The 14,792-nt window shown below is 48.3% G+C and overlaps 1 protein-coding gene across 1 annotated transcript in view; it reads left to right on the forward strand.

The window, feature by feature from the left end:
• Positions 1-7,627: 7,627 nt before the first annotated feature.
• The window catches only part of AKAP10 (A-kinase anchoring protein 10), a 47,880-nt gene continuing 40,715 nt past the window's right edge, over positions 7,628-14,792 (forward strand). Inside the window, exon 1 of the mRNA XM_066264367.1 lies at positions 7,628-7,907. Within this exon, the coding sequence (XP_066120464.1) occupies positions 7,820-7,907 (88 nt within the window). The 5' untranslated portion in view covers positions 7,628-7,819. The remainder of the gene's footprint in view (positions 7,908-14,792) is intronic.

Genomic DNA, 14,792 nt, shown 5'->3' on the forward strand with positions numbered 1-14,792 from the left:
GCAGCTGAGATTCTGGAAGGAGGTCTCAGCTGCCAAGGTTCTCCCTGAGGAGCGTGGGATCTCCACCCCATGCTGCGCTCCCCGCCCCTGGACACCGGAGCAGGAAGAGGCATCCACATAACATCTGGCTGTGTGAATCAGTGGGGATTCCATCCATCCGGGAAGAGATGGGAAACCGCTGGAGACACCAGCATCCTCTTAAAGGGCGAGCGCACGCATAGATTTAGCACTATCGTATGTTTAGTTCATTCAGAGATAAACAACTGACAGTGCTTGAAAGAAGTTAGTGCCCTGGCCGGTTGGCTCAGTGGTGGAGCGTTGGCCTGGCGTGCAGAAGTTCCGGGTTCGATTCCCGGCCAGGGCACACAGGAGAGGTGCCCATTTGCTCCTCCACCCCTCCCCCTCTCCTTCCTCTCTGTCTCTCTCTTCCCCTCCCGCAGCCGAGGCTCCATTGGAGCAAAGATGGCCCGGGCGCTGGGGATGGCTCCTTGGCCTCTGCCCCAGGCGCTAGAGTGGCTCTGGTCGCGACAGAGCGACGCCCCGGAGGGGCAGAGCATCGTCCCCTGGTGGGCAGAGCGTCGCCCCTGCTGGGCGTGCCGGGTGGATCCCGGTCGGGCGCATGCGGGAGTCTGTCTGTCTGTCTCTCCCCGTTTCCAGCTTCAGAAAAATACCAAAAAAAAAAAAAAAGAAAGAAAGAAAGAAAGAAGTTAGTTATTCCATCCTTGGCGTAAAAAAATACGGGCTAAGAAAATTCAAAATCCAGAGGGAGTAGGTTGACTTGAGGGTTTTGCTGCCACCTAGAGGACTGATCTATTAGTGAACTGTGAGCGCCGAAATTCAGAGCCCCAATCCTGGAGGCTGCTTTCAACTATAATAAATAAAGTTAAAACGAAGCTAGAGTTAAATAAAATAATATCTATATATTTTAAACTTAAAGATTTTTCGGAATTTTTAACAAAACCTTTTAGATGTTTAGACATGAAGAACTCTTTGGATCATGAACCCATTTTAAGATGTGATAAGATGACGTCTGGATGTTATCGTTGGGTTAAAAAAACAAAGAAACAAAAAATGGACAGTGTCCTGGAAAAATACTCACACCAATGCAACATATTTCTAGGCCTCCAGGACCACAGAAGATCATACACTAGCTTAGTCCCAGTTGGGAAACTCTGTCTACACGGGGATTAACTAAAACCTCAGAATTCAGTTCAATTCCGAATGCAAATACAACTCAAAAACAATATTTCTGAACAGAAGTCAATGCAATTCCGAATGCAAATACAATTCAAAAACAGTATTTCTGAAGTACTTACTTGCCCCAGTTCCTGGTGAGATGCTGTTACCCACAGAGACAGATGGCAGAGCATCGCCCCCTGGTGGGCAGAGCTGCCCACAGAGACACACGCAGCGTGCTCAACGTGGTGGGGTGTGGAGCAGGCACCGTCAGGCCAAGCCAAATGTCCCTCTACGACCAGGACAACTCGGAGGACCCCTCCGCTTGCTCCAGAGCGGTGGGTGGTGATGAGCAGTGGGCAGGCCTTCTTGGAACACAGGAGGGACCATTAAACACATGTGTTGCGTTGGATCTCAGCCTCAGTTTCCCAAATACAACAGGCAATGGGCTCAAAAGTAAACTCCTACTTTTCTCCAGAGGGTTAGAATGAGCGTTAGATGGGGTAATATTGATACATGCAAAATATATGTCCAGTGCCTGATATAGATAGACTACAGGTTTCATGAATGTTAACTGTTCATTGCCTATAGATGGGTTTGGTAGGACATTGCACAGACCTCTTGCCTCCGCACTGCACCTTGAGTATTTGTGCAGGTAAGGAAGAGGTCCGGGTAAGGATGGCCAACTGACATGGGGCACCGGAATCTCCCACACCTGAAACATAATGACTTAACAAAATAGAAGGGGAAACAGTCAAAAGTTCACAGTGGCGATGAAAGAAAGTGGAAATAATCTTATACGATCAACTTCAAAGATTGGTAGCCAGGGAAGAGACCAGAGATTCTGGTCACAAGTCACACGGCTCAGCAGAGGGCCAGGTTTCCAATTCTGACCCAAGCCCCACGTGAGGCTGGAGAAGAAGCTGCCTGAGGAAGTGTGTGGGCAGAGGTGGGGGTCATTACCGCTGTTCACACGCACACTGTTTCTTCCTTTTCCAAGTTCACGGTGGGATAACAGCTCCCTGCTTCACTTCCCATTCCCTTTGAAGTTAGGCATAACCATGTGACTTGCTTTGGTAAATGGGGTAGGTGAGCAGAAGCTCCGAGACCTAGCGCATGCTTTGACATGTCCCGTTCACATTGATGTGGTCACAGTGGAAGCGTATGTGGCAACAGAGGCACTGTCAACTTGTGTTCTTGAGAACCACGATGAGCAGAGCTTCCCTGTGGACCTGTGCTGGAGATGTAAGAGGAACGGGGAATAAACTTTGTTGTCTTCAGCAACTGAGATATTAGACTTAGTTGTTACTCAGCATAACCCAGCCTATACTGACTGACATAGCTGGCTTGGAAAAAGGACAGAAATCAGCTTTTACTGATAGCAGCCTCAGTGAAGAACTCGAATAGACGTTTCTCCAAAGAAGATAAATAAATGTCCAATTCGCACGTGAAAAAATGCTCAACACCACTAGTGATCAGGAAAATGCAAATCCAACCCGTAATGTGATACCACTTCCAATAGTCCTTAGTATGGCTCTTGTTTATGAAAACAAGAACAAAAAGACCCAAACTAACAAGTGTTGGTGAGACTTTGGAACCCGTGTGCATTGCTGGTGGGAATGTAAATTGGTGCAGCTATTTTGAAAAAACAGTTAATGTTTTTGAAAATGTAAAATACTGGATGAAGAATTAGCCTTTGTTGTGAGTAGAAGGAAGGAAATAATAAAGATCAGAACAAAAATAAATGGTATAGCTGAACACACAATATGATATATAGATGATGTATTATATGATAGAGTTGTACATTTGAAAAGTATCTAATTTTCTTAACAAATTTTGCCCCAATAAATTCAATGAACATTCTTTTTTTTTTAATTTAATTAATTAATTAATTAATTTTTTTACAGAGACAGAGAGTGAGTCAGAGAGAGGGATAGACGGGGACAGACAGACAGGAACGGAGAGAGATGAGAAGCATCAATCATTAGTTTTTCATTGCGCGTTGCAACACCTTAGTTGTTCATTGATTGCTTTCTCATATGTGCCTTGACCATGGCCCTTCAGCAGACTGAGTAACCCCTTGATGGACCCAGAGACCTTGGGTTCAAGCTGGTAGGCTTTTGCTCAAACCAGATGAGCCCGCGCTCAAGCTGGCGACCTCGGAGTCTTGAACCTGGGTCCTCGGCATCCCAGTCCGATGCTCTATCCACTGCACCACCACCTGGTCAGGCCAATGAACATTCTTAAGTAAGAAAATAAAGATCTAGAGTCTAAGAAACAATACAAAGAATCATAAAACCAAGAATTGGTGGGAATGCAGGTTGGTGCAGCCACTGTGGAAAACAGTATGAAGGTCCTCAAAAAATAAAAAAACAGAATTACCATATGACTCAACAATCCCACTTTAGAATATTTATCTGACAAAATCTAAAACAGTAATTCAAAAAGACATACACATCCTTATGTTCATCGCAACATTAGTCACAGTAGCCAAAATATGGAAGCAACCCCAGTGCCCATGAGTAGACAAGTGGACAAAAAAGTTGCGATACATATGTACAATGGGATATCTATCTCTCAGCCATAAAAAAAATGCATGAAATGTTGCCGTCTGCGACAACATGGATGGGCCTGGAGGGTATTGTGATGTGTGAAATAAGTCAGAGAAAGACAAATGCCATGTGATTTCACTTACATGTGGAATCTAAAAAAATTTTTTTTAAAAGTAAATAAATAAGTAAACAAACAAACAAGCAAAACAGAAACCAGTCCATCGATACAGAGAACATTTTTTTTTTATTTTTTTTATTTATTCATTTTAGAGAGGACAGAGAGAGAGAGACAGAGAGAGAGAAGGAGGGGAGGAGCTAGAAGCATCAACTCCTATATGTGCCTTGACCAGGCAAGGCCAGGGTTTCAAACTGGTGACCTTAGCATTTCCAGGTCAACGCTTTATCCACTGCGCCACCACAGGTCAGGCAATATAGAGAACATTTTGATGGTTGATATCTTGGAGGAGGGTTGGGGAGATGGGTACAAAAGATGAAGGAATTAAGAAGGACAATTTGGAAGTTACAGAATAGTCACAGATGTAAAATACAGCACAGGGAATAGAGTCAACAGGATTGGAAGTCATTGTGTCTTGTGTCAAATGGGTACTAGAATTACTGGGGTGAGCACTTCATAAGTTATATAAATGTGTAATCACTGAAACTAGTACTGTATGTGGACTGTAACTGAAAACATTTTTTTTAATTAAAATAAGCTATGAGGGGCTCTGGCCGGTTGGCTCAGCTGTAGAGCGTCAGCCTGGCGTGCGGGGGACCCGGGTTCGATTCCCGGCCAGGGCACATAGGAGAAGCGCCCATTTGCTTCTCCACTCCCCCCCCCCTTCCTCTCTGTCTCTCTCTTCCCCTTCCGCAGCCGAGGCTCCATTGGAGCAAAGATGGCCCGGGTGCTGGGGATGGCTCCTTGGCCTCTGCCCCAGGCGCTGGAGTGGCTCTGGTCGCGGCAGAGCAACGCCCCAGAGGGGCAGAGCAACGCCCCCTGGTGGGCAGAGCGTCGCCCCTGGTGGGCATGCCAGGTGGATCCCGGTCGGGCGCATGCGGGAGTCTGTCTGACTGTCTCCCTGTTTCCAGCTTCAGAAAAATAAAATAAAATAAAATAAAATAAAATAAAATAAGCTATGAGGACTAGTATATTTGAAATTTAGGCATGCTTACAAAAGTTGGATTATAACAGATCTTTTTAAAAATCATCTTTTAGTCTCTACTTCTTTTCAGTTGTTAATCTTTAGGTTTCTTTCTTAAGACTTTATTTATTCATTTTTAAAAGGAGAGAGAGAGAAGGGGGGTAGGAACAGGAAGCATCAACTCCCAGGGTTTTGAACCAGTGACCTCAGCGTTCCAGGTCAACACTTTACCCACTGCGCAACCACAGGTCAGGCCAATCTTTAGTAAACACAAGATGAAAATAATTGATAGTAACCTAGTGATCACTTGTTTGTTTATTTAAAGATCTTAGTTATAAATTTTTAGAGAGGAGAAAGAGAGAAAGGCGGGAGGAGGGGGCTGGTGGAGAAGGAAGCATCAACTCATAGTTGCTTCTCGTGTGTGCCTATGGATGGCTGTGACTACCTAAACGGGATGTATTCAGCAGCCTGGGGTTAATAAAAGCAGCTCCAGAATTTCTGCTAGGAGGGGCTCAAGAGCAGAGATCACATTGGCTGGCAGGCAGGCAGGACGTTGGTATTCCACTGACTCTATGCTTAGTTGGAGATGAGGAACAACGTCAGAAGACAGAGCGTTCCTCCCGTGCACTTTGTTCACTGCTCCTATCCTGGAATCTTCAGGGGATTTCTTGCGCTGCCCCCCCCCCCATCCCAGCCAACTAATCAATCAACAAATAAAAAACAGTGGCTGCCAAGGGACTGGACTCCTCAAGTGACCGAGACAAAGGTGCTGCACTTTCTTGATGGAAGTGTCCGGGTGCTCAGTGCTCACACTAGATACCACTTCTTCCCTCACCCGGACCCGCAGAGAAACCCCAATCAGCGCCCAGCCCTGCTTCTCCCTGACTTCACCGAAATTCTTCCGTTGGGGCAGGTGGTGAAGAGAGACGTGATCCATGGTTGTATTGGTCACAGGCAACAGAGTGTTTGCTCTTGAGCACAGGCTGGTTTCCAGGCCCTTGTCTGACCCCCAGGGGCACCACTCAGACCTCTCTCTCAACAACCTCTACTGAGACCTGGAGGACACGGCCAGCAGACGTCCATTCTCAGCACCAGTCTCCCTTGCTTCTGCAGGGACGTACTCCTCTCACCCAAAAAGAGGCTTGGCCTTGGGTTCTGGGGTCTCATTCTTTAAGTTTGAAACCCAGACGTCATCTTTAGTTAGCTCTGACCTTGGGGGGGGGGTATTTTTATGTGCCTAGTTGTCCCCATACCAAAACTGATGCCAGAAACTATTTATTCATCTGGAGGGTTTAGCACAGTACCTGCACAGTTAACTTTCAATAACAATCAACTAAAAAACAAACAAACAAACAAATAAAACAATCAACTGCTTGACCTGTGGTGGCGCAGTGGATAAAGCGTCGCCCGTTCGAAACCCTGGGCTTATTTATTCTCTCTAAAATGAATAAATAAATAAATAAATAAATAATAACGATCAACTGTGATTACCTTACAGGCCCCAAATTGTTAGGTAGGGCAAGGGTCTCAAGGTCGTGGCAATTCTTACTGAATGCTATTTTTGCTAAAGGTAAAAATGTAAAATGTAACATAGCATTTTGCTGACCAAACAAAATAAGATTGCCCAGTCTCCTATGTGTAGCAACTGCAAAGAGGAAATCAACATGTAATTTGTTCATTAGCAATGGGTATGCCTCCCTTAGGGGAGACAGAGCTTTGGATAGGAATCCTGTCTCCTTTACTTGCTGCAAAGAAATAAAACTGCCTCGGACAACCAACCACATGTCGTGTCTGAACAGAGCACCCCCAAGAGGTGAACAAAACCAAAACAGAGAAATCAATTCATCTGCTCTGATTACAGATGGTGAAGAACCCGAGTTCTAGTGACAGCCTCGGTTTCCCTATCTGTCCCCTGATGGCCATCATCGGTGTTAAAAAGTCGGTCACCCTTGGCTGGGTTGTAATGGTCCCCCTTCGCAGCGGGAGCTCAAGGTTAAGTTACGAACGACCCGGCCCCCCGAGGTCCTGGTGGGGTAGCGAGAGGCCCTGAAAGGGGGCGGGCTTGTCCCGCTCTGGCTTAAGGAGGTAGGTAAGGGGACGGTCACCAAAGCCACAGGCTAACGGTCCGTGAACGAAGCTGGAAGAACGAGTCCCCGGCGTGTGCAGGGGGCGTCCCGCGAGGCTTGTTTTCTGTACCCCTGAGCCGGAGCCCTCGCCGGGCTTGTCACATATGGGAAGCATCAACTCCCATATGTGCCTTGACCGGGCGAGCCCAGTGAGGCCAACCCTCTCTCACTGCCAAGGTCACGGACGGAGGGAGCCAGGGCAGCCGCATCACACAGGCCATCTGGAGGCTCCCGGTGTCCAGCGGGGGCGCCCGGGCGCCTCCGACCGCGGCCGGAGGGGCGGGCCCGGGAAGGCGGCAGCGGCGGCGCAGGTGGAACTGCTCTCGCCCGCGGGCACCTGCGAGCCAATCTGGAATCGAGAAACCAGAGGGGCTGAGCTGGCGCGCGGCAGGACCCCGACCTGCCCGGAGGCGCGCTCCGCAAGGGGCCCCGGGGGCGCCCAGGCCGAGGCGGCTCTCGCCCCGGACCGAGAGTCGGGCAGAGGAGACCCGGCCCATCGGGCGCGTGCCCGTCCCGGGAGGCTGCGGTCCAGCACGCACGCACACGCACGGGCACGCGCACGGCACGCGGGCGGCCCAGGCACGAGCGCGCCCCGGCGCCCCCGCGCCCCGGCACGGGGGTGGGGCTTCGGGCGGCCTCCCGTGAAGCCTCGCGCGGCTGAGGACCGGAACTCCGGGCTGGCGGCTTGTTGATAATATGGCGGCAGGCGCTGCCCGGGCATCCCGAGGCGGCGGCGGCAGCTGCGGGGTCCACGCCCGGAGGAAGGGTCTCTTTTCGGGCTAGTACGGCGGCCTCTGCAGACCCGGCAGTCCGGGCCGGCGGCTGGATGAGGGGAGCCGGGCCTTCCCCGCGACAGTCCCCCCGCGCCCTCCGCCCCGACCCGGGCCCCGCCATGTCCTTCTTCCGGCGGAAAGGTAGCCGAGGGGGCGCCGGCAGGGGGCCGCCAGGCCTAGGCAGCGGCGGCGCGGCGGGCCAGCCCGGGCTCCCTGCGGGCGGCGGCGGGGACGGGGCAGGGGGCCTCCGCGGGGGGACGGGGGTCACCCCCGGGGCAGAGTGGTCTGTAGGGACGTTTGCACGTTACCGCCCGTGGGCGTGAGAGTCGCTTTCGAGGACAGGGGGCGGGGCGCGCGCGTGTATGTGAGTGTGCGCGCGCGTGTGTATGTGTGTGTGCGCGCGTGCATGTGAGTGTGCGCGCGTGCATGTGAGTGTGCGCGTGCCCCGGGTCACAAGGAGGAAATGCCCTGGGTGCTCTGTTGGGGACGTCTCTGCCTCTTCAGAATAGTGTCGGTTTTATGTCTAAAAGCAACATGTGAAATAACCATTTGTTTTCTCCAACGAGTGCTACGACGACTTTCCAAGTGTTCCTCTTTTTTGGGGAGGGGAGATGGGCGGGCAGGTCGGGTTCTGCTGTTCCCTCCATGGCATCGCCTGGCGTATGACTGAAAAGTTCCCCAGTGAAGAAGGCTTGACTTCTTTTGATAACGTAGCACAGGGGTCGGGAACCTTTTTGGCTGAGAGAGCCATGAACACCACATGTTTTAAAATGTAATTTCGTGAGAGCCGTACAAAGACCCATGTACGTTGGGCATTATCCAATAAAAATTTGGTGTTGTCCCAGAGGACCGCTGTGGTTGGCTCCAGCCACCCGCAACCATGAACATGATGGATTGTAATACATGAGAATGTTTTATGTTTTTAATATTATTATTTTTATTAAAGATTTGTCTGCGCGCCAGATGCAGCCATCAAAAGAGCCACATCTTGGCTCGCGAGCCATAGGTTCCCGACCCCTGACCTAGCAGGTGTGTGAACTACTGCAGCTCCTGGCTTGTATAAACAAATGACCTGATAGTTCTGATTTTGTGTGTCGGTTAACAGCTGTTCAGTTGTTTGTTTTGTTTTTTTTTTTCCTGAAGCTGGAAACGGGGAGAGACAGTCAGACAGACTCCCGCATGCGCCCGACCAGGATCCACCCGGCACGCCCACCAGGGGCGATGCTCTGCCCACCAGGGGGCGATGCTCTGTCCCTCCTGGGCGTTGCTCCGCCGGGACCAGAGCCACTCTAGCGCCTGGGGCAGAGGCCAAGGAGCCATCCCCAGCGCCTGGGCCATCTTTGCTCCAATGGAGCCTTGGCTGCGGGAGGGGAAGAGAGAGACAGAGAGGAAGGAGGGGCGGGGGTGGAGAAGCAAATGGGTGCCTCTCCTATGTGCCTTGGCCGGGAATCGAACCTGGGTCCCCCGCACGCCAGGCCGACGCTCTACCGCTGAGCCAACTGGCCAGGGCCAGTTGTTTGTTTTTTAAGTGGAGGCAGGGTGATTTTGGGTGTGTGCTGTACACTGGATTGTTGCATTTCATTAAAAACAACAACAAAAAATACATATCGAAAGGGAACAGGGGCTTCTGGGAACACAGGGGTTCTTGTATCAGTGCTTCCTGCTCCGGAGAGAATGTACCAGGCAAAAACTGGGCTTGGGAAAAGGCACTAAACTCAACTACAACTAAGTCACAGGAAGTTGGGCGCACATGACTACTAGCGGTGTCACCTGGGACAGAAAGGTGTTAACCGACTTTGTTCTCTGCTGTCAGCTGAGGATTAGTTGTTCCCCAAAGGCTCCATTCAATGAGGACTGAATGAAAGAATTCCTTTTAAATGCATCCCAGGTTTGGGGACTGAATAAAGACGCTGCTGCTGAGTGAACGAAACCCCGTCAAGTGGTACAGGGAAGTCGAGTACCCTGTAGTCAGTGACTGTCTGGTTTGTTTGACGGTTTTGATGTGGTTGGTTTTAACGGGTGGAAAAACATTCTTTGTATAATGAGACAGATTGCACGTTTCACCGTAGACTGTTGTCTCTGTTTAGTCAACAAGTACATTTGAATGTCTACGGCTTGCCAGGCACTGTGCTAGGTCCTTGGGAGAGATCACCGGAACAAGACAGTGTCCTCACCCATGGAGCTTATTTGATCTCTCTCTCTCTCTTTCTCCCTAAGTTGAGTGAGGTGTTTTGAAAGAGGTAACTTGACAGAAGAAACATTTAGGTTGGATGTTAGAGAAAGGCTTCAGTAGGTGACCTTGAGATTTAGAGCTGAGGCGGCAGCAGCAGGAGGTAGCAGGGAGAGGCCGGGAAGAGCATTCTAGGCACAGAGCATGTTCAGAGGTAGGGAGGCGAGAAAATGTGGTGCCCTCAGGAAAGGAAAGGAGGCCGTGGCACTCAGGCCTAGAGAGAGAGACGGGTCACATGATTCAGAGCTTTGTAGGCAAAGTTAGGTTCTTACTCCAAGTGCAGAGACAAGACTCTTAAAGTTTAAAGAAGAATAACTTGATCTTTATGTTTTAAAGAAGATGATTGTAGATGGTTTTTGGAGGGAGACTGAATGTAACAAGAGTTGAAGCTGGAGATGGTCTTATTCGGGATCCCATCCGAGTCTTTTTTTTTTTTTTTTTTTAAAGATTTTACTCATTTTAGAGAGGAGAGAAGGAGAGAAGAGCAGGAAGCATCAACTCCCCTAGGTGCCTTGACCAGCAAGCCCTCAGCGTTCCAGGTTGACGCTTTATCCACAGCGCCACCACAGGTCAGGCCTATCCAGGTCTTTACATACCATGTTTAAATACTTTCCCATGTGCTCATGACTCCCAAATTTACATCTCCAACTTGGATTGTCTCCCCCTAATCCAAACTGGCCTGTCAGTTGTCAGTCCACTGTGTACCTCTACCTGATAGATCTCTACTAAATAGACTATTAGTAGATAGTTATACCTCTTGATAGATATGCTAGACTGCCTAATAGATACATATTTAACTTTATCTAAAACTTAACTCCAGATTTTTGTTCTCTTAAACCTGTTCATCAGATTTTCTCATTTTAATAAATTTCATTTCTATCTATCTATCTGTCTATTTATTTTTACAGAGACAGAGAGTCAGAGAGAGGGATAGACAGGGACAGACAGACAGGAACGGAGAGATGAGAAGCATCAATCATTAGTTTTTCGTTACACATTGCAACACCTTAGTTGTTCATTGATTGCTTTTTCACATGTGCCTTGACCAGGGGCCTTCAGCAGACTGAGTAACCCCTTGCTCGAGCCAGCAACCTTGGGCTCAAGCTAGTGACCTTTTACTCAAACTAGATGAGCCCGTGCTCAAGCTGGCGACCTTGGGGTCTCGAACTTCGGTCCTCCGCATCCCAGTCTAGCACCCTATCCACTGCGCCACTGCCTGGTCAGGCCATTTCTGTCCTTTTAATTGCTCAGGCTAAGATTGGAGTACCTTCTTGGACCTTTCTCCCACTGCTACTCTGTATCTGATCCAATAGCAAATCTGTGAGGTCTACCCTGCCAGAGGTAAACCACTTCTCACCGTCCCTGACCTGAACGCCCTCCGCTAGGCGGTCATCTGCTTAGATTGGGTGGTCAAGGAAGTCCTCTGAGAGGATGCCATTTCCGGTCTCAGCTTAAATTTCAAGAGGAAGCTGGTTTTATGAAAATTGAGGAAGCAGCATTATTTTGCTTACGATGTGGTTTCCCTTCTTTCATCCTTGACCCCTATGGTATGATATCCAAAATGCCACTCTTCGTGTCCCTTCAGTGGCTTCCTGTGCGTGGCCCTCGTAGAGGTTTCATTTCCTCTTTGTTTTCACCTCCTGCTCTCCTCCTCCTCCTTCACGCCTCCGTTTACCTGCCCTCCTGGTTGTCAGGTGTGTTCCCACCTCAGTGCCCTGGCGCTTGTTTTCTCTGTCTGTCTGGGAAGCTCTTCCCGCAGACACCCGTCTGTTTCCCTTCCTCCTCTCTTCAGGTTTTCGATGCGTTGGCATCCTAGTGAAGCTTTGTTGGACCATCCTGGTTAAGATTGCAGTCCCCGGCCCCCAACACGCCCATCCAATGCCTTACATTATTTTTTCTCTATAGCATTTATCACCCTCTGCTCTACTATGTATTTTATTAGAATGGACACCAACTTTTTTTTTTTTAATGGCTGAATCCATGTCTAGGTCAGTGCCTAGAATATAGTTAGGAATTCAGTAATATTTGTTGAATAAGTGAGTAAATAAATAAATAAATATCAGCTAGCAATGAGGGCTGCCGGGGAAATTTAAAGTGATGTGGGGACGCATCACCAGGTAACAGCCTGCATTCGGGGACAGCTTGTCTGAGAAGGTGCTGTTGAATTGAGATCTCTGAGGAGAGCCAGCTTGGTAAAGATAAGGGACTGCGTTCTAGCCAAAGAGAACTGGTGGTGCAGGTGCCCTGAGCAGGGTGAGCGCCCTCTGTGCAAGGGGCAGAGAGAAGGCTGGAAATTACTTGGAGGGGAGAGGAGTGGGGCATGTTTTAGTTGAGATAGTGTCACTTGAGTAAGTGATGGGATGAATAAAAAGTGGGGGAAGGCTTTGGGGTCAGGGCTTGGGGCAGGGGGATGGGGAATTCCCTTTGGCAGGTGTGAGAATGCAGCACCTTGGACATCCGTGTGGACTTGTTGGGGAAGCAGTTGGATGTACAAGCCTGTCGTTCTGGATGGAGTTTGGAACTTGAGATCTGGATTTAGACGTACTTTGTATAAATGACAGACATGGAACCAGATAAGATCGCTTAGGGAGTATATAGTATAACATGAACTCATTAGGTTGAAAGGCTAAGCTGCCATAGCAAAGAGACACTGGAGTACAGTGCCTCGGACAAGACAGACCTTTCTCTCTCTCCTGGAGCAGTCCAGGCCCCTCACCATCGGGGGCTTTGCTTCACGGTCGTTCTAGGACCACATTCCTCCTCCCTCGTGATTTCTCTTTCCCTTGGGTTATGGTCTGTTTTATCAAAGGCAGGTCATAGCCTCTTCTGTCTGTCCTCGGCCCTCTGACCCATAGTAAGGGGAAGAAGTGTGAAGGAAAGAGAAGCTTTGGCCAGAAGATGGCAAATGCCATTTTTTCTTCCCAGTCTATCCATGAAAGCCTTGTCATGTGGTCATAGATAACTGATAAACCGGAGTGTTCCTCAGGTTAAGATCTGGTCTCATCTTTACGTTTTAAATATTTCATAATAAAAAGAAACATACACGTAAGAAAAAGCATAGTAGTACAAAATAAGGTGGCAGAAATAACCCTAAATGGGTGAATAATCACAATAAATGTAAATAGACTAAAATCGCTATGGCTGAACATCTAGTAAAGGTTCATTTAGCTAAAAGATGAAAACTCAGGTTGGGTGATAAACCAAAATCCATCCATAAGCTATTTATTAGAGACACAAGTAAAACATAAGGGCATATAAATGGAAAATAAATGGGTGAATACTCTAGACAAATATTCATCAGAAGAAAGCTTGTGTGGCCGATGAAAATACTTTAAAGCATAAAGCATTTTGGGGCAAAAAAAGTCACTACAGCCTGACCAGGTAGTGGCGCAGTGGATAGAGCGTTGGACTGTGACACAGAGGACCCAGCTTCGAAACACCGAGGCCACTGGCTAGAGTGTGGGCTCATCTGGTTTGAGCAAAGCTTACCAGCTTGAGCCCAAGGACACTGGCTTGAGCAAGGGGTCACTTGATCTGTAGCTGCCCGGTCAAGGCACATATGAGAAAGCAATCAATGAACAACTAAGGTGCCGCAATGAAAAGTTAATGCTTCTCATCTCTCTCTTCCTGTCTGTCCCTATCTGCCCCTCTCTCTGTCTCTGTCACATACACACAAGTCACTATAGCCTGACCAGTGGTGACACAGTGGATAGAGCGTCTACCTGAGATGCTGAGATCCCAGGTTTGATCCCGGAGGTCACCAGCTTGAGTGCAGGCTCACCAGCATGAGTGTGGGGTCGCTGGCTTGCATGTGGAGTCATAGACATGATCCCATGATTGCTAACTTGAGCCCCCTGGTCAAGGCAGTAGGAGAAGCAGTCAATGAAAAACTAAAATAACATGACTATGAGTTGATGCTTCTCATCTCTCTCCCTTCCCACCCCCTTGCTAAAAAAAAAAAAAAAGAAAGTCACTACATTATGATAAAGTGAACAGCGTACTAGGAAGATAGAATTCTGAACTATGTGGTTTGTACCTTATATCTGTCTCAAAATATATACTGTAAAGCAAAATAATAGAGTTACCAGGAGAAACCAACCAATTCGTAGTCATGGTTAGAGTTTTGAGAATGCCGTGTTTTAGAGATCAAGAGCAGTAATCACAGTAAGTAGAAATAGGCTAACCCAGACAGTGAAGAGGTGGTCATCTTCAGATTGGATCCCTGCTCTGTACTGCTTACATATATAAAAGATTGTGGGGGCCTGGCTGGATAGCTCAGTTGGTTGGAGAATAATCCCCATATGCCAAGATCGTGGGTTTGATCCCCAGTCAGGGCACATACAGGAAACAACCAATGAATGTATAAATAAGTGGGACAACAAAGCGATCTCTCTCCCCCTCTCTCACTCTCCCTCTTTTTCCGGCCATGCCCTTGTCCCTTTCCCTCTGTCAATAAAAATTTTTAAAAAGCATGAGGTTAAAAGTAAAAGTATGGGGATATACATCATGAATATACAAACAGAAAGCTAAGACAGTCTTCACAATAGCATAAACATGAAAAAATGAAGTAAAATTAAGTTTGGGGGGGGAAGGGAACAAATGAGTCATTTTCAGGTAATGATTGTATACAGTGTGTTGTAAAGTCATGATGCACTTTTGACCAGTCACAGGAAAGCAACAACAGATGACAGAAATGTGAAATCTGCACCAAATAAAAGGAAAACCCTCCTAGTTTCTGTAGGATGATATGGCAGCATGTGCGCATGCACAGATGATGACATAACACCGTGTATACA

This window comes from Saccopteryx bilineata, chromosome 2 (genome assembly GCF_036850765.1).
Source record: "Saccopteryx bilineata isolate mSacBil1 chromosome 2, mSacBil1_pri_phased_curated, whole genome shotgun sequence".
NCBI classification, from domain to species: Eukaryota; Metazoa; Chordata; class Mammalia; order Chiroptera; family Emballonuridae; genus Saccopteryx; species Saccopteryx bilineata.